This window comes from Heterodontus francisci, chromosome 10, assembly GCF_036365525.1.
Source record: "Heterodontus francisci isolate sHetFra1 chromosome 10, sHetFra1.hap1, whole genome shotgun sequence".
In the NCBI taxonomy this organism is placed as follows: Eukaryota; Metazoa; Chordata; class Chondrichthyes; order Heterodontiformes; family Heterodontidae; genus Heterodontus; species Heterodontus francisci.
In genome coordinates, this window is record NC_090380.1 from 47,424,130 (window position 1) to 47,450,850 (window position 26,721).

A 26,721-nucleotide genomic window follows, 5' to 3' on the forward strand; every position below is an offset into this window, starting at 1 on the left:
TACAGATGACAACAAATTGAGGCTTATGACGAGGATTTTGAAAGTTTTTGTTGACCTTTATATGACCTTTGAAGCTCGCTGACATTCATAATACACATGCTAGTAACAGAGTATTTCAATTGCACAACGATGGAACAATGCCTTGGATCTGTCCAATGTTGTTGTCCAAGGAAATGTCCAAGTTGTCACTTGCACAAGAAATAATTCTTCTACCTCTCTGCCCTACACAAAGATTTCAAGTGCAGCACAGAGATGGTGGTTGTGCTTTTTAGACAGAAGTAAAAGTATCCAGAAATCAGTAAGTTGTTTTAACTCCTGTGGGGGCCAGACTTTGAGCCAAGTTGTCGCAGAATGAATAAACAGGTTGTAGAATGCATTTAATATTGCTCAATACTGCCACAGGGTGATAGGGAGAATTATCTCTACAAATATTATGAACTATTGAACAAGAACCATGGAGGTAGGCTGTTGACATGGAATAATCCTCATCTTTATCAGGCGTTACCATTTGAACATGACCAATAATAAGGGCATGTGGTTTGTCGCCTGTTATATTTGTAAATAAACTTCCTTCTTGAAGAGCACACAAACCCCGCATTAATTTCATATTGAAAAGTAAATGCTTTTTGTATTTTAATTCTGCAGGAGTCTGTGAAGTCATCTGATTTCAGTCCATCTGGACTATGCATTGGTTACAGTGTCATATTCTATACGTTTCTGTATTTGTTGACTTACTTGCATATTTGTTCTGTTTTTATATGCTAATAAAATTGTTTCTGCTTGGGTGGGATTGTTTTCTTTTGGGTAACTGAAGATATTTTCAGGGGTCCCCTGGAATTGTATTGAAATTTACAGAGGGCCCCCCCCCCCATAGAAATAATGGAAAGACTGGAAAATAGTTCATCTCTCTATCAGTGACCGACTGAACAAATCAGATTGGAGTGGGGAGGATGTGGAACTCTACTGCATGGAGTGGTTGAAGCGAGATAAATACTAGAGGGAAAAAAGAATAGATGGATATACTGATTGGCTGAGATGAAGTATGGTGGGAAGAGGCTTGTGTGGAACATAATTATCAGTAGAGATCAGTTGGGCTGAATGGCCTGTTTCTATGCTGCAAAATGGATGTAATGCTATGAAAGATTCCCAAAATTCGCACATTTAAAACTGTAGGTTCCTTTGCTTTTGTTTGTGATTTTCTTTGTTGCACAAAAAGAGTTCCGCTAATTGTACTGGTTTTCTTGGCGCAACTTGCCGAAAATTGGCCGAACCTGCACAAACGATAACAGAATTTTAAGTTCAAATTATGTTCAGTACAAATCGAGTTTCTTTGATCTTCTGCACTAGTTTAAAAAAAAAACATTGCTACTACAAGCAGGCATGAAGGTAGCAGCCTATGACTGAGTGTAGCTCGTGACAGAGTGTGAGCTTGGAAATTTGGTAAGTGTGGGAATTCGGTGCAGTGAGGGAGGAGGTGCAGCTCTGACAGAACTGAAGCTTGGAAGCATTAATTAGGTGGGCAGGTAGGTGAGAGCATACCAGAAATGGAAGGTAACCTAGAGACAGTGGAGAGAGTTTGAAGAGCTAGGGCAAGTGAGTCTGTGGGTTCAGCACATTCTAAAGAAAATCAAAGTGCGACATAACAGGAAAGAAGGTAAGTGATTGCTTGGTGAGTATTTTCTCTCTCTACCTTCTCTAAACTAGGGAATTTTAATCAGGGTAAGTATAACATTAATTTAAATAATAAGAATAATATAAGCATGAGCAGAATTAGAGGCATTAATTAAAATTTAATGATGAAAGTAATTAATTAGTTAATTAAAGCACAGTCAGGATTGCAATGCAGGTGATGTGCTGCAGCTGTGGTATGTGGGAGCTGGTGGATGCCAGTGTGATCCACAGCAACCATGTCTGCAGGAAGTATCTGCGCCTTGAGGAATTTCTGCTCAGAGTTAATGAGCTGGAGGCTGAGCTTTGGACACTCCAATGCATCAGGGAGGAGGGAAGTTACCTGGAAATTCTGTTGCAGAAGATAGTCACATCCCTTAGGCTAGGGTCTTCTGATTTGGTCCAAGGCCAGGGAGAGCAGGGTGTTACTGAGAGTGAGGCAGGTATGGGGAGCAATAAGGTAGAATTGGAGGATCCTCAGCCCTTGCAATTGTCCAACAGGTACAAGGTTCTTGCAGCTTGTATGGATGCGCGTGTGGGCTGCAGGGTGGATGAGTGAACTGACGATGGCACCATGGTGCATGCAGCCATTCAAGTTGGGGGAATAAATAGAAATGTAATGGTAGTAGGGGTCAGTGTAGTCAGCGGTATAGACACAGTTCTCTGCAGCCAAGAGTGAGAGTCCAGAAGGCTGTGTTGCCTGCCCGGGTGTCAGGGTTTGGAACATCTGCTCGGGGCTGGATAAAAACTTGCAGTGGTGGGGGGAGGATCCAGTTGTCGTGGTCCATGTGGGTACCAAAGGCCTATGTAGGACTGGGAAAGAGGTTCTGCATAGGGATCATGAGCAGCTAGAGCTAAATTGACAAAAAGAACTACAAAGGTGATAATCTCTGGATTACTACCTGAGCTATGAGCCAATTGGAGTGGGGTAAATAAGACAGTTGAATGCATGGCTGAAAGATTGGTGTGGGAGAAATGGGTTTGGATTCATGGGGCACTGGCACTAGTACTGAGGAAAGAGGGAGCTGTACCATTGGGACGGTCCTCATCTGAACCGTGCTGGGACCAGTGTTCTGGCGAGTCGTATAACTAGGGCAGTAGAGAGGGTTTTGAGCTAAATAGCGGGGGGGGGGATCACATGCAGGGAGATATGTTAAGTTAAAGAGAAAAGACAAGGCAATAGAGCAATCTATTATTTGAATGGAGAGAGAGGGCAGAACTCTATGGTACAGAGGGATCTGGGTAGCCTGATGCATGAATCACAAAAAGCTGGTATGCAGGTACAGCAAATAATTAGGAAGGCAAATGGAATGTTGGTGTTTATTGCAAGGGGAATGGAATAGAAAAGTAAGGAGGTTTTGCTACAGTTGTTCAGGGTGTTGGTGAGACCACATCTGGAGTACTGTGTACAGTTTTGGTCTCCTTGCTTGAGAAAAAAATAAAAGTGTACTAGAAGCGGTTCAGAGTAGGTTCACCTGACTGATTCCTGGAATGAAGGAATTATCTCATGAAGAAAGCTTGAGCAGGTTGGGCCTATACCCATTGGAGTTTGAAACACATAAGATGCTGAGTGGGACTTGACAGGGTGGATGCTGAGAGGATGATTCCCCTTGTGGGGAAGTCTAGAATTAGGGGACACAGTTTAAAAATTAGGGGTCTCCCATTTAAGATGGAGATGAGGAGAAATTTTTTCTCTGAGGGTCATTAGTCTGTGGAATTTTTTTCCCCAGAGAGCACTGGAGGCTGGGTCATTGAATGTATTCAAGGCTGAGTTAGATAGATTTTTGATTGACAGGGAGTCAAGGGTTATTGGGGGAAGACGGAAAAGTGAAGCTGAGGCTACAATAAGATCAACCATGATCTTATCAAATGGCAGAGGAGGCTCGAGGGGCCAAATGGCCTACTGCTGCTCCTATTTCTTGTGTTCTTGTACACAAACAAAATACTGCAGATACTGAAAATGTGAAATAAAAACAGAAAATGCTGGAAATATTCAGCATGTCTGACCGCATCTGTGGAGAGGGAAACAGAGTTAATGTTTCAGGTCGATGACCTATCATCAGAACTGTCAGTTCTGGCAAAAGGGCATTGAGCTGAAACTCTGTTAACCTTTTTCTCTCCACACATGCTGCCAGATTTCCAACATTTTCTGTTCGTATTAATTTAAAAAAAAATTATGCTAGAAGCCAGCCCCACCCACAAAACTGAGCACACCCCAGGCTGAATTTATCACCATTAGGAATTTCCACTAAATGTACTTTTTTGCAAGCCTTTGAATAGGTTCTAAAAATTAGGCTTTTGGTCTTTTGGGCGCAGGACACGAATAGCGTTTTGAATAATTGTTTTCTAATTTACTAAAAAATTGATGACCGTACGCCAATATAACTAGTGAATGATTCTGTAAAGTTTTTAAATGTTACTTTCAATAAATTTAAATCGGATGCTGGATTGACACTGATTAAAAAGTTCTTTTTTTGTGGTCAACCAATTTTCAGCTATATTAATCAAGCTGCACTAAGTTACCACTTTGAAGTACATCAAGGAAGATTTTAAAGCAAAATTTGTTCCAAAAAATGTTTTAAAATACTGTCCGATTGCGCTAGTTCATGGCAGATTTTGCTTTTGCCGATATGCCGATGAGTTTGAGCAGAAATGTGAGGGGGTGAAACTTCTCAGAACTGGCACAATTTTGGGTGCCATTTGCACCAGGATCACTAATCGTGCCCAAAATGGAACGTCTGCCCTAGACTTTCTTCTGTCCTTGTTCAGCGAAGTTCCAAACGAGTTGTTTTATTTACTTGTTACAGACATTCCAGTTATTGACTGACATGCACTCAAGTCTTTCCTTCATAAGTAGTCCAGGTGATTTACAAAACTATTAGTTGCCCTGCTACCTCTCTCTCTTCCATTGAGCTTTCCATCAACAATGATTACATTCTAAAGCAGATTTCCAATTTTTGTGGCTTATTTGGGGTGCATTGAGGTGTGTGGGGGGGGGGGGGGGCGGCGGCGGGGGGTTTATAATACTGAAATGTTTGAAAAGATCTCGTCTAGTTAGAACAGGTTGGAAACAGGCTGAATTCATCATGTGGAAAGACTTGTGTTCAGTCCAATGGTATTTTTGACTCTTGCAGACTTATATGTTTTGTACTGCAATTATGTCAAAATTTTACACTTCACATTTCCATTTACTTTGTAAATAAAAATGTATTAATGCCCTTAATTTGTCCATGTCCCTACTTTGTGTGTAATATCTGCTATTGAAACAGAATTTGATATCGACTTTAGACAATATTAATTAAATCGAGCGAATTCCCGCAAGCAAGGTAATTGTTAATCCTTAGGTATGCAACTTTGCTTCGGACAGATTTTTTAAAAAATGATATAGCTTCCAGGTTGTAGAATACCAAATCCATTTGCAGCAAGAATGAATTTTAAAATTGCATAATAAACAAAATCATACTCACTGGAACCCACACATTGATCAAGTAAAATAAAGATCTTTGAGCGGATAATTTTGTGAGACTCTGCTGACTAGGCTGTCCTCCCAAGATGCTCTTCACTAACTAGGCTGTTTTATCAAGCTGCTCTTCATTAGCTAGGCATTTTATCAAGTTGCTGTTCACTAACTGAGCTGGCGTCTCAAGGTGCCCTCTGCTCAAGAGGTTGTCCTTCCAAAGCACACTCTGCTAGTAAGACTCCAACCCAGGAGATTCCTTTATGTACTGTTAAGGCCATAAGTCAACAGCTTGACTGTTACACAGTGGAAATAGAGCGAGATACAGTTCTCTAAAGTTAGAGACTCTAAATTGAAACTTTTTTTTTTGGCAGTTATGCTACCATTTTTTCAATTAAAAGAGATTTTCACATCATGTAGATGTATGATGTGGATGTCGTGGTTTGGCGTGAAAAACAAGCACACTAAATAGAAACAATCTCTCATAATATCTGAGCTTTCTACCAACGGTAGTTATAGATCTCCTTTGGATCACCTGTGGAGTTCATAAAATTATTGCTGAGTCCTTTTACTTAGCAGATGGTTAACCTGTTGAAATGCTGCTTTTGTTAAGGTTATGAATATTCCACCTTGCAATCCACAATCACATAATCTGCTGTCAATGTGAAATGTTCTTTGAGGCAGCAAAGTTTAATTCTGCTGAGGCCACATGATGAGGTCATTTAATCTTTGTAGATTGGAAGGTGCTTATAATTTTCATGTTCTCTTGACTGTTTTTAGAATTGTTTTGTATCTATTACAAAATGTGTCACTTCTTGAAGTGTGGTATCTCTAGTGTGATCAGTGCATGTTAGATGGAAGACATTTTTTATGCATAATATATATGCAAATAATGTCATCCACTCAGTCTGGTGGAGCAGAACTTTGTTGATAGGTATAAGCACATGTGCCAAGCTCTCTTCTTGAATGTTGCTTTATGCACAGATTATATCCAGTTTTGCCAGTTGCAGGTGAGACTCTACATTTGCTGGTCTCACACTAGTAGCGTAGTATAGCTGCAGCCTTATTTGTTTGATCACTATTCCTGACTTTTTTTTAGTGCAACTCTGATTTTTACTAGCTAAGTGTGAAGCCATAGGCTTGAAGGTTGTCAATATAGTTTAACCATGTGAGTCTAATATAGAGCTTTGCAACTTGAAATTTTTGTCTTCTGCTGATAAATGACACTCTACTATTTCTAACATATCAGATGTTCACAGGTTTAATAAGAGTTGTGAAACTTATCCATTGCTAAAAGGAAAACAATCTCTGCCAATTAGGCTGATAAAATGAATAGCTTGGATGAGGGTATGATTGAAGCTGTGAAGTTCAAAATAGAAAATTATATTTTAATGAAAGATAAAATGTAATTAGGTTTGGAGAGAACGCATGTTATATTCTGTCAGCTCTCTCAACTCACTACTACAGACTCTTTAAATCCTATTCTACATTGTAATTACTGCTTAAAACACTGGTTTCTAGTCCAATTGCTGTTAAAAGGGCAGTATTTTCATCAAAAAAACAAACCTTATGTTGATGAAGTGCCTTTAATTATATCTGAAAAAGTTGAGGTGTTCCTTTTCACTAGTGCCGTTTCAGTGCCAATATTATGCCACTCTTCTCTCCAGCCAAGAAAATAATCCCCTTTAAATTGAACATATGGTTATCCTTTACAGAGCTAGGTAAGTCATTTGCTACATTCTTCATGGTTTCTATTTCATTTTCAACATAGGATTGGCAAAGCAACTTGATTCCACGATGAAATGACAAATGGCTAGCATAGACCCATTTGCTTTTCGTGAGAAAAGCATCACAAATTGCTACTGAAATGTTAAACAATGTTTGTGATTGCAAGCAAGCCAGTGATGCAGAGAGTTGAGGTATCATTGTGATGGACCATGGGTTGGTGTGAATTTCTAACACGGGTACCTAAAAAAAAAAAAGGCATAATAACTTTCAAAGTGGCAGTAAAATTTGAAGTGTAAGAGCTGTACTTTACTGTTACAGAAAGGGAACAATGTTATTCTTGGTAATAGTGCAAAGCTTCAAGAGATGGCTCCTTGCCACATATTTTGACAGTTGCCTGGCCAGTTGATCAAGCTTTAATTAAATTTTAATATAACTCTAATATAAAGGAAAATTGGCTGAATGAAGTACAGATATTCAAATTACTAAGCAAACGTTCCACTGTATGGTCTAAAGAATAATCTTCTGAGATATTCTAGGACAAAAATGTATTTTCTGTTCGATGGCTAACCGCCTCCAAAGAACAGAGGGGTGCAGAAATTTTCAGGAGAGATTGGCTCATTTATATCTGCCACTCTTACTTTTCAGGTAATTCTGTGATGTGTCTATGTAATTTTTGTTTTTAGTATGGTAAGCAGGGACTGTCTAGAATGTCAAATATTGGATAGCTATGCAACTACACAAAAATCCATTCCAGTGGCATTGAAGGGGAAGCATTGTTGAGTTACCAAGAAAATGGTTTGGATTTCCTATCTTTACATCAGTAAATAACTTAATTCACAAGTTAATAATTGCAGAAGTACCTTTAATGTATTAGATATCACAACAACAAACATTTGTATTTCCATAGCCCCTTTAACCTAATAAAACTTCCCAAGACGCTTCACTGGAGGGTTATAAAACAAAGTTTGGCGCTGAGCCACATAAGACGATATTAGGTCAGATTGCCAAAAGAGGTAGATTTTAAGGAGCATCATAAAGGAAGAACGAGAGGTGGAGAGCTTTAAAGAGGGAATTTCAGAGCTTAGGGCCCAGGCAGCTGAAGGCACAACCACCTATGATAGAGCAATTAAAATGGGAGATGCTCACAAGGCAAGAATTAGAAGAGCACAGATATCTCGGAGGGTTGTGGGGCTGGAGGAGATAACAGAGCGAGGGAGGGTGCGAGGCCATGGAGGGATTTGAAAACAAGGATGAGAATTTAAAGTCAGGGCATTGCTTATCCAGGCTTAATCATGGGCTTAGCTAGCATCCTGGTGTTCAGAAAATTCTGAAGAGGGCAAGCATGGCTTTTAAGAAGTTGGTTCACCATCTCAATCTGCCACACAGTGGGCTGAATTTTGTGTAGGAGGCGGGGCTCCTGACATCAGGCTGAACTGCATTTTCATGCCTCCTCCCCCACACCCAGAGCAATCCTCCTGTGTTTTTAAATGTAAGTTTCAGGAGGCAGGATTACCATCCCTTTAAAGACAGGGATCCTGCCTCCTTGAGCTGCCAGCCAATCAGAGGGCTGGCAGCTCAGTCGTATCAGCTGCACCACCGGGAGTGGTGGCCATTGACCGTTCTGCAGAGGCACTGGACGCGGGCACAGCAGTAGAACCCCAGACCCAAGGTAGGTGAAGCGGGGTCACTGGGACAAGTGTGGAAAGCCCCTGCGAGGAAGGCTTGGGGGTGGTTTTGCGGTCCAGGGGGTGGGGGGTCCTGGGAGGTGGATTGGTTGCCAGTGGGAGTCCTCCGTGGGCTACAAATTGCCCACGAAGAAGGGACACCCCTCCCCACAACTCAAGCCCATTGGGAGGGTGCCTCATTATACAAGCTGTCCTCCCTGCATGGCAGAGCACCCCCCACCCCGCCCCACCCCACCGCCGCTGGTAAGATCCCAGTGGAGACGGCAAGAGGTCCTTAATTGGACATTAATGGGCCACTTAAGGGCCTCAATTGGTCTCTGGGCCGGAAGGCTATCAGCCTATCACCCCTGGGAAGATCGCAGGGTGAAGGGGAGGCAACAGGCCCTCCGCCCTCCGCTCCCTCTGCCACCTGTCGCAATTCTCCGTGCACCCACCCCCAGCTTCCAATCCTGCCTCAGAGGGCCCATAAAATCCAGCCCAGTGCGTTCCTAATATCTTGGGCAGATGTTTCATGCACTTTCTATCACTTGATTATAGGAGCATGTTGACTAAAGCCTCACTTTAGCTCAAGTTCCTGTCTTCTCGCCTGGGGATAGTGCAGAGCGGCTGGAGAAATGGGAGCAATGACAAGTTGCTGAGGAGTTTTGTTTAGTTTAGTTTAGTTTAGAGATACAGCACTGAAACAGGCCCTTCGGCCCACCGATTCTGTGCCGACCATCAACCACCCATTTATACTAATCCTACACTAATTCCATATTCCTACCACATCCCCACCTGTCCCTATATTTCCCTACCACATACCTATACTAGGGGCAATTTATAATAGCCAACTAACCTATCGACCAGCAAGTCTTTGGCATGTGGGAGGAAACCGGAGCACCCGGAGGAAACCCACGCAGACACAGGGAGAACTTGCAAACTCCACACAGGCAGTACCCAGAATTGAACCCGGGTCACTGGAGCTGTGAGGCTGCGGTGCTAACCACTGTGCCACTGTGGATTAAAAATGTAGTAAAGCAATGTGATAGACATTGAACGAGGATTCATATTTGTAGGTAAAATATTTTATAGCGCAGTGGAACAAAAATTCATTTCTCAACCTGGGGATCAATGGAAAGAACCTTTTTTCAAAATAATAGTTATCGGCAAAACAGAATGCATCGCACCCATTCCCTTTTCTACCCTGAAGTTCCTCCTTTTAAGCACAAGTGGTGTTTTAGCTACCCTAATAGAGAGATTGCAGTGAGTGTTAAATCAGCCTGACTTCTAAGCTATAACAATGGAGACTGACTTGCACACATGGGCTGAGCAGCATTTGTAGTTTTCTTCACGTTAACACTTTATTTTTACTTTCACTAACATCACAATTTGCAACGCTTTAAAATATGTACAGCTGGCAAGCACATTTAATGGCAGTTTAATGTGAGAAAATTGTTTCAGCAATATAGGTATCAGCAGTGACCTTGTTGTGGCTCTTTATCTATATCCAGTGGCCCCTGCTGGATTGTGCATATGTGGAACTGAATTTAATGGACCCCTGAAGGTGGATTAGGAGGCAGGGGGGCCCATTGAATGGCGACACAAGGCAAGGGGCAGAGGGTCCGTTGCCTTCCCTTCTTACTGTAATTAAGTCGGGCCTTCCCGCCCAGAGGCCAGTTGAGGCCCTTAAGTGGCCAATTAATGGTTACCTAAGGGCTTCTTCCTGCCGTTGCTGGAATTACACCATGGCTGGGGTGATCCGCCACATGGGGTGGTTGCCCAGTAAAACAAGGTGATCTCCCTGTGGGGGTGAGGGCCTCCTCCATGGGCAATCTGTGGCCCCAGTGGCAAAGGTCACCACTCCAGTAACATTCCCACCCCATGCCTTCATCGCCCAACCTCTTTCCCACCACTGCACCCGCCCACCCCCCACCCCCCAAAGCATCGCTGGGGCCAGTCCAACAGGCCCTGATGACCCAGCCTCACTTACCTCTGATCCAGGGCTCCAGCACTGGACCTGCTCCCGGGCCTCCTGTAGTATCGGCAGTGGCCACTGTTCCTGGTGGCACTGCCGATACTACTGAGCTGCCGGCCCAGCAGCTCTTGGAGGTAGGATCCCCGTCCTTAAAGGAATGGAGATCCCGGTGCTGGGCAGTTAAGTGCCTTGAAATCACGCTGAGGAGCTCCAAAAGGCCAAGCCGGGGTTTCCCTTGCCTTTTCAGCCTGGCGCCGGGAGCCTCACTGCCACGACAAAATCCAGCCGTGGGCATCAAGGTGAAAACAGGATTGAGCTTGTCAAATAACATCAGAAACATACCATCATGACTGATAGTTGAAGTTCTCAGCATGCATTGAACAATCTCCGAAGCAACAAGTCAACACCTATGGAGGAGGGAAAAGGAGGGGATGGGATGCAACTGGCAGGAAAAGGAAAACATCTTGTGGTGAAAGTTTGGTTGAATTCCATTAGTAAATTGAATGATTTTGTAGTTGCTAAGTGACTACTAATTCCTTCATTTTTTTTATATTTATAATAAACGTTAGGTTTATGAAAATGTTTTATTGGAAGTTTAAGTGTTTGCCGGAAGTCTGGGAGCCTTTATTCTCTTATAGGTGTATCATGAAAAGGAAACCTTTTTCAATGTACAAAGAGATGTAAGGCTTTTTTCTTGACTGGTATGAAAGGAATGTACATTTAAGTAGAACATCACTACGTTCTTTCACATCAGTGAAAACGGCAGTATTGTCTCAAATTATCTGATTTAATTATTTCAGATAAGGATATTGAGCGTATTCCTACACAGTAATCTGAAGTTTTCTGTTCTATATAGAAAATTGATAGATTATATTGATTTGAATCTTAGATGCCAGTCACATCTGCTTTGGGTGCAAAAAGCGCTTGAAATTGCAATGGCTAGGTTACAGTTAATGTTTCTGTTAAAATGTATTTGCATAATCACAAATGTAAATATTTTCCATGAACCAACACAATTGGTTGGTGTAATAGTTATTTTTCTTTGCATTAAAAAAATTCATTGACATAATGCAGAGTGAGAACTCAGTGCAGTTTTATTACTACAGCTTAAAATGGCTTTGTCACAAAAAGTAAGCATTTTTTGTCAGAGAGCTGGATGTTATTCCGGCAATGGGGGTCCTAGCGCCAGGCTGGAAGGCAGGGGGAGAACACGCCTGAGCCATCTGTCTGACCCCCATAGCTATTTAATGGTGGGCAACCAATTAACTATCCGCCATTGGGGCCACTGTCCTTTTAAGGGACGAGCCGTCGTCTCCAAAGCTGCCGGCCAGTTGGAAGGTCGACAGCTCTGTGGAACGAGCAGCGCCACTAGGAACGGTGGCCACTGACGATACTACAGGAGGCCCTGCAGTATGAAGACAGGAGACCTGGGAGCGGTAAGTGGAGTTGTGGTTGCCGGGATCATTTCAGCAGGCCATGGCGAGGGGGTGGGCTTGGTGATGGTGGTGTGTTGTCGTCTTGGGCAGGCAGTGGCAGCCCACCCCCCAGACCCCACTAGGAGTCTGCTGAGCTTTACCCTGGAGGTGGGAAGAGGCCATTAATTGTCCACTTAAAGGCCTCAATTGGCCTGACCCGCTCTGGCTAAAAAATGGCAGGGGGCCTGGGCAATATCAGGAACAGTGCCCCCTGTTAGCCCAGAATGTCTAGTCCTCCACCTGTGAGTTACCTGACTTTTTAAATCATTTGATATGACTTAAAAGAAAATGAACCATTTATTAGTTTAATTGGGTGAACACTGGTCAGTTTCTTAGTAAATTAAACTTTTGTTAACATGCTTGTATGTCGAAGAACGTGAGCTGAATTTGAAGAACCTCCTTGAACGGTCATAAATGGGTGCAATCCTTGGAAACTTGCCATCCTCATTATTTTCATCTGGGGCATGGTCAGTTTTGTGGGTGGGAACAGCTTTGGGAAAAATTATTTTAAAACCAGCATTCAAGATCTCAGAAACATGATTTATGCTTGATGTAACTCGAGCTTGAGTTTCTGTGATCATTTGTTCTGGTTCGTTTGATTTTACCCAGATTGTGCTGGAAAATCTGGTGCAAACTAGAGAAACTCTCGTCCTGTACAGAGCTTGTTTCATAATGATCTTGTTTTGAATTGAATTGGATACCTGCCTGAACAATGCTGTGTGTTCCATATAGTGTCAAGTTACAAAACCAATATCCTGGGCAGTTTCCATGGGCCTGTGGTGGAGAATTATATCCTTGTGTCATGTTTTTTGAGAGTCCTAGGCTGGAATTTTATGCCCCCCACCCTGGGAGTAGGCTGGGAGGCGGGGTGGGGGGGGGTGCATAAAATCATGTGGGAGGTGGCGGGGTGCCGTGCCCGTCGCCTACCCATCCCCGCTGTTATTTTACCAGCGGTGGGGGAGGTGGCAAACAGCCTGCTTGCCCCAGGCCAATTGAGGCCCTTACCTGGCCAATTAATTGCCAGTTAAGGGCCTCCTCCCACTGTCGCTGGTAAAATAGCTACACTGAATTCATAGAATTCATTGACCTGTTGGCCTTTTCCCACTGGCAGGTCCGGGCTGCTGGCTGGGTCTTCAGGATAGGCCTGTTTCAGGGTAGGCTTCAGCTGTGCTCCTTTAAAGATGGTGCTGCGCATCCATCGGCATCAGTTGATGCTGCAGCTGCCGCCTCAGTGCCAGCCTCCACCCTCGGAATGGTCGCTCCCCCTCCCCCCCCCCCCCCCTCCACCTGCCACAGTTAATTGGCTGGCTGGCGTCAGATAACAGTGCAATCAGGAATCAGATCAGGGACCACTCCTCGGCTCTCCATGTAAAATCCCAGCCCAGGAATCATTTTGTGGAACAATACTGTGTAAAGGATCTAAAGTGAGTGAGTAAATAAGAATAGTTAGAACAAAATAATTTTATTTGTGATATTCCTATGTAGGATTTTTTAAAGTAGTTATTACTTTCCTAATTTTTAATCATGGATAGGATCAACTGAAGTCCAGATGCAACAGAATCTCTTAACATGTTTGATATTCCCTCTGAGAGCTTAGGATATTCAGGAATTTTGGTTCATACCATTTATATCATGCAACAGGTTAACCCAACAGCAAAAAGAACAATTCTGATGGTCACATTCCTGCTATTTTTAAAGTTGCTGTGACTTTTAATAATGTATTAGATCAACCAAAGAGGGCTGAACCTACAACAAGGCAAGGGCTTTGTAGAAATGAGATGGCAAATCATGGTTGGCAATGGATTCATCAAGAATGTGTCATTTTGCCGTGATGCATTCTTATATGCGCTGTATGATGTTTATTTTGGCTTTGGTTTTGTCATTATTTGCTGCTATTTACTTTTGAGAACTTTTTTCTATTTGTAAAATGCAGAAATAGAGTAATTAATCTGATGCACATGTGAGAGACACTTAGTTCATGAGTATTCCCAGTTGAATTATCATTTCTAAGTATCACAGAATCTTTTACTCTGCCATGATTTCTAACTATTGTGAAGCTCGCAATTTGAATGTCTTTTTTTTAATCCTGTTAATTTGTTAAAAAATCCTGCTGTGTTGTTGCACCCGGTTTAATATCAGGGAATATCTTTAATTGTGAAACTGTTCTGCTTAAAAGAACATTGTTGGCCTGCAGAAAGCACGTCCCACGACGCAGAAATACAACCCCCAATGACATCATTTACAACATGACTGCCATTTACATGGTGAGATACAATGGGGTTACAAAACACAACCTTACCCTTTGTTCATGAAACTAATCAGTGACAAAAATGATTCTTGCTTCTCTGGTTTATTTCCCTGCCTGTAATAAAGACCAACTCCTTTAATCCAAAATATTAAGAAAGTAGTGCCAACAGGAGTATATGTTAATACTGCCTTGTTTGTGCCAGTGAAAGAGTTGTTCCCCTCCCCTCATATATATTATAGTATGAAAATCAGAATTGAGCAACTTAATGGTTGTGTCAGATCAACATTATTTTAATAACCTTCAGGGTTTTTTTTTATTTTTCATTTGCTGCATATTCAGTAACAACAAGCAATATTCTTTTTTAAGGCTACACAAAAAGATATAGAAAAGCGGCGGCTGCTGCTGAACAGCATTACTGAGACGGGCAGGAGTCTGAAGACCATGTTAGTGAAGAGTGACAATGTTGTGGATGACAAACTGAGTCTGTTAAATTGTAACTGGATAGCAGTCACATCACGGGCTGAAGAATGGTTCAACCTTCTACTGGTGAGTAGCTTTGAACATCATAGCGTTGCATGATAAAGTCTTCAGAATGCAAAGTATAGCCACATGAACAGGAAGGAATAGTATCAGAGAGTGATGGAGTGGAATGCAGATTTATTTGTCCTACATTGAGTTTCACCCTGGGCTATGAAGGAAGGTACTTGAGTAGAAGTCTGGAGGCTGGTGTCTCTCCATAGTGGTGGAAGAGGTGGGAGGCAGAGAAATTGAGAAGATTCATCTTTATGTAACTCTTGGGTGGCATTTGGAAGGCACCTATTGTCTATTTTGGATGCACTCAATTAAATATGTAGCTTTGAATAAATAAATATCTTCCTGATTTCAGGTTAGAGAATTTTGTAAATATACTGGGGATAATTTTCTTAAACTGCCTGGATGGTAATTCGTGTGGTGGTTTGCCGCTTGTGATAGAAAGTACTGGAATTTCAATTCCATTAAAATGAATAGAAATAACAATTCTGTCATTTCTGCAATGTGCATGATGTTAGTTATATATTAATTGTGTTTAATTGGATGCAGGTGATGGGCATTAACTAAGGATTCACTTGGGCTTCTATGAATAGGTTACAGACTGGAACTGGGGTTTGAGTTTAGGATGTTCATCTTTGTAATATGTAACTGGATAAATGTTTATAAAAGTCATAAAGATTGGCTCCTGTTTTATCCTTCACCATCTGGCTTTCCGGAGTGTATCAGCAGTGACCTTCCTCTCTGGTGTAGCACACAAGACAAAAATCACCCCTGTTGTCTCCATTAACTATCCTAATGAAAATAATTACAGCAGCTAATAGAATTTTACTTCAGCATTGTTAGATATACTAGCATTACTCAATAGACTGAATAATTACAGAACACCAGTGGAACCCAGAATGTGATTCCAAAACAATGTGCAAAGTTGCAGAATCTCCTGCAATAAAAACTGATTTTAATTTATTGAATCACAATAAATCAGCAACTCATGACTTATTTATTCGTTCAGAGGATGTGGGCATCCCTAGCTAGGCCAGCATTAATTGCCCATCCTTAATTGCCCTCAAGAAGGTGGTGGTGAGCTGCCTCCTTGAACTGCTGCAGTCCTTGGAGTGTAGGTAGGGAGTTCCTGGATTTTGACCCAGCGACAGTGAAGGAAGGCCGATCTAGTTCTAAATCAGGATGGTGTGTGATTTGCAGGAGAACTTGCAGGTGGTGGTGTTCCCATGCATCTGTTGCCCTTGTCCTTCTAGGTGGTAGAGGTCACGGGTTTGGGAGGTACTGTCTAAGGAGCCTTGGTGAGTTGCTGCAGTGCATCTTGAAGATGGTACACACTCCTGTCACTGTGCATCGGTGGTGCAGTGAATGAATTTTGAAGGTGGTGGATGGGGTGCCAATCAAGCGGGCTGCTTTGACCTGGATGGTATCGAGCTTCTTGAGTGTTGTTGGAGCTGCACCCATCCAGGCAAGTGGAGATTATTCCATCAAACCCCTGACTTGTGCCTTGTAGATGGTGGACAGGCAGAATTCCCAGCCTGTGACCGGCTGTTGTAGCCACAGCATTTATGTGGCTGGTCCAGTTCAGTTTCTGGTCAATGGTAACCACCAGGATGTTGATGGTGGGAAATTCAGTGATGGTAATGCTATTGAATGTCAAGGGGAGATGGTTAGATTCTCTCATGTTTGAGATGGTCATTGCCTGGCACTTCTGTCGCGCGAATGTTACTTGCCACGTATCAGTCCAAGCCTGAATGTTGTCCAGATCTTGCTGCATATGGGCAAGAGCTTCTTCAGTATCTGAGGAATCGTGAATGGTGCTGAACATTGCACAATCATCAACGAACATCCCCACTTCTGACCTTATGAGGGAGAATAGGTCATTGATGAAACAGGTGAAGATGGTTGGGCCTAGGACACTACCCTGAGGAACTCCTGCAGTGATGTCCTGGGACTGAGATGATTGACCTCCAACAACTGCAACCATCTTCCTTTGTACTAGGTACGACTCCAACCAGTGGAGAGTTTTCCCCTAGATTCCCATTGACTCCAGTTTTGCTAGGGCTCATTGATGCCTGAGGAGTGAGATGAGGAGAAATTTCTTCACCCAGAGAGTGGTGAGCCTGTGGAATTCGCTACCACAGAAAGCAGTTGAGGCCAAAACATTGTATGTTTTCAAGAAGGAGTTAGATATAGCTCTTGGGGCAAAAGGGATCAAAGGATATGGGGGGAAAGCAGTAACAGGTTACTGAGTTGGATGATCAGCCATGATCATAATGAATGGCAGAGCAGGCTCGAAGGGCCGTATGGCCTACCCCTGCTCCTGTTTTCTATGTTTCTGTGCCATACTCAGTCAAATGCTGCCTTGTTGTCAAGGGCAGTCATTCTCACCTCACCTCTGGAGTTCAGCTCTTTTTTCCATGTTTGGACCAAGGCTGTAATGAGGTCAGGAGCTGAGTAGGCTTGGCAGAATCTAAACTGAGCGTCAGTGAGCAGGTTATTGCTTAGCAAGTGCCGCTTGATGGCACTGTCGACGACCGCTTCCATCACTTTGTTGATGATCGGGAGTAGACTGATAGGGCGGTAATTGGCCGGGTTGGATTTGTCCTTATTTTTGTGCACAGGACATACCTGGGCAATTTTCCACATTGCTGGGTAGATGCCAGTGTTGTAGCTGTACTGGAACAGCTTGGCTAGGAGCACGGCTAGTTCTGGAGCACAAATCTTCAGTACTATTGCTGGTAGGCTGTCAGGGCCCATAGCATTTGCAGCATCCAGTGCCTTCAGCCGTTTCTTGATATCAGGTGAAGTGAATTGGATTGGCTGAAGACTGGCATCTGTGATGCTAGGGACCTCAGTAAGAGAGAATCATCCACTCAGCACCTCTGGCTGAAGATGGGTGCAAGTATTTCAACCTTGTCTTTTGCACTGGTGTGCTGGGCACCCCCATCGTTGAGGATGGGAATCATTGTCGAGCCTCTTCCTTCTGTCAGTTATTTAATTGTCCACCACCTTTTACGACTGGATATGGCAATACTGCAGAGCTTAGATCTGATCCATTAGTTATGAGATTGTTTAACCCTGTTTATCGAATGCTGCTTCTGGTGTTTGGCACGCAAGTAGTCCTGAGTTGTAGCTTCACCAGGCTGACGCCTCATTTTTAGGTATGTCTGGTGCTGTTCTTGGCATGCCCTCCTGCTCTCTTATTGACTCGGACTCTACATTCTACCTTTATTCCAGCAATGTACATTAGGCTTGCAACCAGCACTTAAAAATACCCATCCAGTCACACCCTGTATTATTCAGATAAAGCCTGACTGGAGATTCATCAAGTTAGTGGTTTTATTGACTGAATTTTATAGCTGAGGCACATCTAGCAATGGTAGCCACAATGCTGGAATTTCTGCTTGCAGCATGTGAACATTTCAATATGGTGTCTACCCGACTTAACCTGACGTTACTCTCAGAACTCCATCTGCACTAATGAAATAATGTATTTTGATATAATTGTGCCTGTGTTGGAAGGCACTTCATGAGAACCATTCTCCGCACATCTTACTAAACTTTGTTTTCGCTGTTTCCTGTTAAACAAAATGCATTTGGAGACTGAGGGCTGGATTTTAAAAGTGGGAAGGCCTGCAATTTCATGCTATTGTGCCAATTTGGCACCACTAATTTGTCCTGACCCTGAGACTTTTTCAAAGAGACTGGGTTGGGGTCAGAGCGGCTACCTACCCACAAGTCGCGGGTAGCCAATTGATGGCAATTAGGGCCAGGTATCCCTGTTCCTGCACTGACTGGGATTTTCAATTGGCAATGCAGGCAAAAGACATCATCCTGGTCCACAGCCAGGCAACCATGTTGGGATGGCTGTGGCCATCCTGTGATGGAGTTGCCCCTCCACAATCATGGCAAGGCAGCTGTGGCCTTTTTAAATTTATGAAAAAACTGCCCTCCTCTTCAGAGGGTGCCTCCATGTTGAGGCATCCTCTCTGTTTCCATCATGAATGGGCAGCTCCCATCTTGGCTGGTAGGACTGCTGATGTGTCAGTGAGTTGGTGCTCCAACAAATGTTCCTTGTAATAGACATTCATTAAATGGCATGCAATGTTTAACCAAAATTTAATGAACCAAATGGTTCATGGGGAATGGATCCTGGCCTACACAAATTGGTGAGGGGGAAAAGAAATGCACACAAGTCTTTTGAAGCTTAAGATATGGTATCCTCAGGCGTGTGTTAATATTTGCAGGGAATCCTAAACACACAAATTTCAAAACCATTGGTGTAGGTTATCAGCAGAATTTTTGGTGACACCTTCTCTAGTTTTATTAATGCCTCTCCTACACAGGTTTCCCCAGTGCCACATATTATTCTGCATTGAAAGGGTAGAGAGCAAGATCCTAGATCTCTGGCAAAGCCACTGATATCAGTTCCCGAGCTGTTCATAAGGAGACGTGTTACTCCGCTGGTCTTCAGTCAGTGCACCATCCACTCAACACAACAAAAGTCCAATGTAGAAGCTTCTTGAGTCAGCCTTTACATTATCAAGCTGTTGCACAGCATATTAGAAAGTCCACATCCAGTGTCACCCGAGTGATTTTCAAGACAATGTCCTTTGTCATTGATATCGATTACATTATAAGTTATTTGCTGCCGGTCCTTGGACTTCTTTGCCAGAGACTAGCAGAGCACAAGATATGTCAGCGAGCTGCATTCAGTAGAACGTGGGTCGGAGCTACAACACCGTGGCATTAATTCTCTTACCTGCATTCCTCTAGAAATGGCTTCCCACTAGGAATGCATGAGTACTGAATATATAATCTTTATTCCTTTGGTGTTTCCTAGCTTTTATTTAGCTCTCCATCTGTCCCTTGGAAAATAATCCTGATCTCGGAGTCTACTCTGTAAAGCCCAGCTGCCTAGCATCTGTGGAAATAGATTCCATAAATGTCAAACTCCTTCTAGCTGCTACTTCACTTGCAGAAAAACAAGGGGTCAGAATGAGATTGATAAAAGTAAAATACGGCAGATGCTGGGAATTTGAAATAAAAACAAAGTGCTGGAAATACTCAGCTGGTCTAGCAGCAACTGTGCAGAAAGTTAATGTTTCAGGTCTGTGATCTTTCATCTGAACTGGAAAAGGTTAGAAATGCAATGGGTTTTGAGCAAGTGAAAGTGGGGGAGGGGGGAAGAACAACAAAAGGTAAGGCGAAGGGCAGGAGAGATTAAATGACAGGGATGTCATAAAATAAAAGGCAAAGGAAGTACTAATAGGTGTAGTAAAAGACAAAGCATGAATCCAGAGAGAGTGTTAATGGCAGAATAATGAACAGCTCTCTCCGACAGCAAAAAACAAGTATAAGACAAGGCACGTGGTCAAAAAATAAAATAAAGCAAACTAAAATATTAAAAGAAAAAAAAGAAAAAATTTAAAAAATAACAGTCTTGCTCTGAAATTGTTGAATTCAATCTTCTTCTTTGGCCTCCTTGGCTCGGGAGACAATGGGTAAGCGCCTGGAGGTGGTCAGTGGTTTGTGGAGCAGCGCCTGGAGTGGCTATAAAGGCCAATACTAGAGTGACAGACTCTTCCACAGGTGCTGCAGATAAAATTGGTTGTCGAAACTGTTTCACAGTTGGCTCTCTCCTTGTGCTTCTGTCTTTTTTCCTGCCAACTGCTAAGTCTCTTCGACTCGCCACACTTCAGCCCCGCCTTTATGGCTGCCCGCCAGCTCTGGCGATCGCTGGCAACTGACTCCCACGACTTGTGGTCAGTGTCACAGGACTTCATGTTGTGTTTGCAGATTTCTTTAAAGCGGAGACATGGACGGCCGGTGGGTCTGATACCCGTGGCGAGCTCGCTGTACAATGTGTCCTTGGGGATCCTGCCATCTTCCATGGGGCTCACATGGCCAAGCCATCTCATGCGCCGCTGACTCAGTAAGGTTTATAAGTTGGGGATGTTGGCCGCCTTGAGGACTTCTGTGTTGGAGATACGGTCCTGCCACCTGATGCCAAGGATTCTCCAGAGGCAGCAAAGTTGGAATGAATTGAGACGTCGCTCTTGGCTGACATACGTTATCCAGGCCTCGCTGCCATAGAGCAAGGTACTGAGGACACAGGCTTGATACACGCGGACTTTTGTGTTCCGTGTAAGTGCGCCATTTTCCCACACTCTCTTGGCCAGTCTGGACATAGCAATGGAAGCCTTTCCCATGCGCTTGTTGATTTCTGCATCGAGAGACAGGTTACTGGTGATAGTTGAGCCTAGGTACGTGAACTCTTGAACCACTTCCAGAGCGTGGTCGTCGATATTGATGGATGGAGCATTTCTGACGTCCTGTCCCATGATGTTCGTTTTCTTGAGGCTGATGGTTAGGCCAAATTCGTTGCAGGCAGCCGCAATCCTGTCGAAGAGATTCTGCAGACACTCTTCAGTGTGAGATGTTAATGCAGCATCGTCAGCAAAAAGAAGTTCCCTGATGAGGACTTTCCGTACTTTGGTCTTCGCCCTTAGACGGGCAAGGTTGAACAACCTGCCACCTGATCTTGCGTGGAGGAAAATTCCTTCTTCTGAAGACTTGAACGCATGTGAGAGCAGCAGGGAGGAGAAAATCCCAAACAGTGTGGGTGCGAGAACACAGCCCTGTTTCACGCCACTCAGGATAGGAAAGGGGTCTGATGAGGTGCCGCTATGCTGAATTTTGCCTTTCATATTGTCATGGAATGAGGTGATGATACTTAGTAGCTTTGGTGGACATCCGATCTTTTCTAGGAGTCTGAAGAGACCACGTCTGCTGATGAGGTCAAAGGCTTTGGTGAGATCAATGAAAGCAACATAGAGGGGCATCTGTTGTTCGCGGCATTTCTCCCATAGCTCAATATTGAGTCCAGAAGGCTGTAGAGTGCCTAATCGGAAGATGAGGTGCTGTTCTTCAAGCTTGTGCTGAGCTTTACTGGAATACTGAAGCAGGCCAAGGATAGAAATGTGGGCATTGTGAGCAGGGTGGTGAATTAAAAAGGCAAGCAACTGGAAGCTCGGGGGTCATGCTTGTGGACTGAGTGGAGGTGTTCCGCAAAGCGGTAAACTAATCTCTCAGAACGAGGATTCCTTTGAAGGCTCCAATGGCAATCCCAAGATTTGCAAAATGAAGAGGACAAGGAAAATTGCTGTAACTATGTTTCACATGCTTTTATATGTACCTGTCCTTACCTCAGAGCATGTCTGAGGTGACCTGTCTGAAGCATCAAGCAACGTGTTCATCATTTTCTTTGTGGAAAGCAGATGTCAGTTTGATAAGGCACAGAGCACCTTCCCTGGTAGCCGTTTTTTTTTCCAGAGTGTGGAGAACAGTTGTCATCTGAACAGCTAGTGCAGGCGCTCCTACCACTTACATCCTCAACTTCCTACTCCATGGAATTCTGAATGTTTTTCTCAGGACAAGCTCTCACTGAGACCTTCACAGGCCATAGCAAACAGAAAAAAAAATCCCCTCAGATTTGTCCTGGATTGTTTTTAAGTAATGAGCAAGACTAAATTTAACAGTCCTAATGGAGGAAACGTCTGTTATTGCATTGTACCAGCTTCCTCACCTGTTTGTTAATCGTTTTCTTTCAAGTTAAATTCCTGAGGGAAATACGCCCATTAGCCATTGAAGCTAAAAATGAAATTATTGTGATCACTTGATTATTGTTCATATCACTTGCCAATTGACTTGTCTATAGAGTCCTATAAATATCTTTACAGCATACTTGGACAAGCAAAAATTATTGGCCAGAAGTTAAATTAAGCTTGATGCCATCAACCATTCAGAATGTTGGAAGCTGGACAAATGGAAGCATGCTGTGTGTAAAGCCCTTGATGTGTGGTATAATGGCCTACTGCTGAATACCCTATGGAAGAATTATCATTGCATCTGATTAACAGACATGCTTTGTAAAATATGTAACACATCTAATTATTTTTTCTCACATAAAAATGATTGAGGTTTTTAATAATTGATATTGAATCTGTTCTATTTTCAAATGCTTTGTGCTAATTGATCCCGAAGATTGTAACTGAAATTCTTTGCAGCCCTAAAATAATGTTGTGATGATAGATGTGATATTTTAATAAGAGGGCTGATGTTCATTTAAAATGTAAATTATAAGATGGCACAACAAAAGTGGCATATCATAGAACCAGTGCTCTATGCCAGAGAGTAGAGGAAAGCAGATTCAGACTCATGGCAACTCTTCAATCTTGTGCGTAGAAAATCCGAGTTATCAGTCAAGGCTACTAATTTGTGATTTACAACGCCAAGGAGAAGGAACTGCTGGGTATGAGCCCAGAAACATCAGGAAACGTGACAGATCAGGAAATTTGAATAGAATGAAGCTGGAATTTGATCACTAATTTATTGTAAATCAGTGGAACTAGTGACAAACATATGGAATTGCAGAATGCAATCCCGAAACCGTTGGTACAAATCCCAGAATCCCATGTAATAAAGAGGGAACCTTCCTCTAGGTCACTGTACATCAATGGCTTCCCATCATTGCTGGCCACTGAGGTATACTTTCAGACTGACTGACTGAAGAACAGAATCAGCAGAAGCCTGGGAGCAAATCATGTGTCCCTAATTTTAGCAAGAAGTTGCATGTGACTTGGGGAGAACTAAAGAAGGGAGGGTGGGGGGTGGGGGGGGGGGGGGCGGGGGGAGGAAAAAGTAAATGTTGAGTATGATCCAGATTTTTTTTTTAAATCCAAAAAACGCTTATTTATGTTCAATTGTAACACAGGAATACCAGAAACAAATGGAAAACTTTGACCAGAAGGTCGCTCACATCACAACCTGGATGTATCGTGCTGAAATCTTATTAGATGAATCTGAGAAACAGAAAGTTGGACAGAAGGAGGAAGTTTTGAAGGTAACAAACAGTAACTTCAGAGTTTTAAATTTTATGTTATTGATCTTTTCTTCCAAGCTAGTAAATATGTTCACATTCATTGTTAGAACTGGATTTCTGATTGTGAATGTGAACAGAGATTTAAATTCCAGCAACATTTCAGTTGTAAGCCATGCTACTTACAACACCTGCACATGTAAAGCTGACTGAATTCACATCAGGTTACAAAAGATGGGTTCTAATGACACATTCCCATGAATATTGGTTTGCATTGTACTCCTCTCTCACAAACACACTTTTTCTCATTGACTCACTGTATCTAAGATGTTTTCTATGTTTTGACAGTGCCACTTTGTAACCTTCTGATGTCTGTCTGCACTGTTGGGTGATGAAAGCCTATTTTTTGATAAAATCTAATCATTTGTGAAGGATACTAGAATGATTAATGCTTTTTGTATCAAGCAATTCAAGAGCTTATTCAGTTTGTATTCTAGTCGGTTTGAAGAATGAACTCATTACTAACAATAATCAATTTAGCTGGGAAAAAAGAAAATGGAAAAATTATCATAGATGAAGCAATAAACCATTTTATCAGATATTAAGAATGGAACAAAGATGTGTTACTGTTGAATAGATGAAGAAAGATGGCTCATATGACAAAGTCAGATGTGGTAGCATCGTGGTTCTACTGGACTAGTAATCCTGAGGCCTGGGCTAATAATCTAGAGATACGAGTTCAAATCTCAGCACAGCAGTTGGGGAATTTAAATTCAGTTAATTCAATAAATCTGGAATAAAAAGTTAGTGTAATTAGTGGTGATCCTCAAACTGCCAGAATATTGTAAAACCCCAACTAGTTCATTAATATACTTCAGTGAAAGGAAACCTGCCATCCTTACCCAGCCTGTGCCTATATGTGACGCCATTCAGACAACAATATGGGTGATTATTAACTGCCTTTTGAAATGGCTAAATAAGCCATTCAGTTTTAGCAAAACTGCTACAAACGCACTCAGCAGTTCAAGAAAGCAGCTCGCCACCACCTCCTCACAGATAATTATGGATGGATAATAAATGGTAGCCTTGCCAGTGAAGTCCACACCCCCTGTTTTTTTAAAAGTCTAATTTCCTATTTTACAAAGGTAATATAAATCTTGGCAAGGTGACCGGCACACAGGAAAGTGAATCTATTTTTAAAAATTTTACTGCAGCAGTTATTGGATGGCTTGTCACAGTTTTCCTTTATTAAATTATTTTAAACATTTTAGAATTTCACTGGAAATTTTGTGTACAGCTCAGAAGGTCAAGTTACTGTTAATACATTGACGGTTAAAAGCCAGCCGAGTGCAGTTAGCATCACAGAAACGCAACTTTGGTCTAGATTTTTGCCTGCACTTTAGGGTTATAATCTGATACGTTCTATAAAAGGCAGGTGATCAGCCCTGCAAGGGGGTGAAGACCAAGTACGCCCTCTGACTCTGGTGTGAAGTTACCAAGATATTGAATTTAGGCAGTTTCATATTGTACTTGTTTCACATTGGCTGCAGCAGAACTGACCAGTGAGAAGTGATGTTTGTTTTAAAAAGTTTGTTTTCACCCTCATTTTTATCTTTCTAACATGCTGTTGGTTCGTTGCTAAAACTTAAGCAGACCTTCATACCAGATTATTACTTCATTTTCTCTGGCACTGGGGAGCTATGTGGAGTTCACAATAAAACATGACTGTTGACATTTTGCTAAATAGGTATCGGTCTCAAACTGTAATCTGAACCATAGCAGGACCCTTCTTACTATTTTAAAATGGGACAAACTGTTAATATGAATAATCTAGTCTATCTCTGGCTTATTGATATTATGAGACTTTGTCTTCCTTCCTTTTCATCCTTCTTCCTTTCTGTGCCCTTAAGATGCTTGTTCCTGTTCTGTGTGTTTATTTGCATCTCTGATCTTAAGCTCTGTGTGCCTTGCTCATTGACTGTAGCGTCTGAAGTCTGAACTCAATGATATGAGACTGAAGGTGGATGCGGTGCGTGACCAGGCCCTGGAGCTGATGACAAATCGTGGAGATCATTGCAGGGAGGTAGTGGAACCTAAGCTGTCAGAACTTAATCAGAGGTTTGATGCCATCTCGCACAGAATAAAAACTGGCAAGGTAGGTAGATCTGCCCATGGAGCAGATCAAATGCATCTTAATATTAAATAGAGTCTGGAATTGTTGTTTTGGATACTAAATTTTAACTTGAGTATCAAGGAGATCTTCATGTAACAACAAAAAAATCCCAGTAATCGTTTTCATTTATTTAACTTTACAAATTTAATTGCAGATAATTTTTAGCCAGAGTTTTCAGGAATATATGTTCTGAGTTATGCTAGTATAGTATATGACAGATAATGTGTTCATCAGAAATGCTTTTCACTATTTCCCACATTGACTCATTTATTTTAAACAGCCTCCACTTAAATAGAGGGGAGACAGTTTCAACCAAATGAGTCAAATGTTCATATAATATCTGTGTAATTTCGGAGCTTTAACCATTAGACATTCTCACATGGACAGTCTAATATTCCATAAATAACCGTAAACATGAAAATAATTTTAGAATAGTCCTGTTCAGGTCTTGTGGAACTGCACTTTGTTGCATCTCATCATAAACCCATATTCATTGCATTGCTGCTGAAATATTTCCCATTAACTGATGCATGATAAAGATGAACAAATCTTTGACCATTTTGTTAACCAATGCATGGCATGGATGAGTAGCTCTTAAAATACCTCTTGGGATTAATTCACTGGAATTGTCTTCCATTTGACGTGCTGTTGAGGATTTCCATATGGGACATAAACATTTAGATGATGAGGGCTGGAAACTTCTTCAACTGATTCTCGTTATCTGAGTTGAACTCTCTTTCTGGCTTCTGTGCAGAAATGCAATTGCTAGTTCACTTCCATTAACGTCGCAGTTTTTGTAACATTTATACATACTTGCACTCAGTATTGTGACTAACATTATTCCTAAAATGTAATTTTCAGCTACTAACAATTTTTTCCAATTGATGTATGTAACAATCACATAAAATAAAATCTGGACAT

The 26,721-nt window shown here is 42.3% G+C and overlaps 1 protein-coding gene across 7 annotated transcripts in view; it reads left to right on the top strand.

The window, feature by feature from the left end:
• dmd (dystrophin) overlaps positions 1–26,721 on the top strand; it is a 1,950,296-nt gene that overhangs the window by 832,678 nt on the left and 1,090,897 nt on the right. For all 7 annotated transcript variants that reach the window (XM_068040560.1, XM_068040554.1, XM_068040555.1 and 4 more), the window contains 3 exons: positions 14,582–14,761; positions 23,523–23,651; positions 25,612–25,782. In XM_068040560.1, coding sequence (XP_067896661.1) covers positions 14,582–14,761; positions 23,523–23,651; positions 25,612–25,782 — 480 coding nt within the window. The remainder of the gene's footprint in view (positions 1–14,581; positions 14,762–23,522; positions 23,652–25,611; positions 25,783–26,721) is intronic.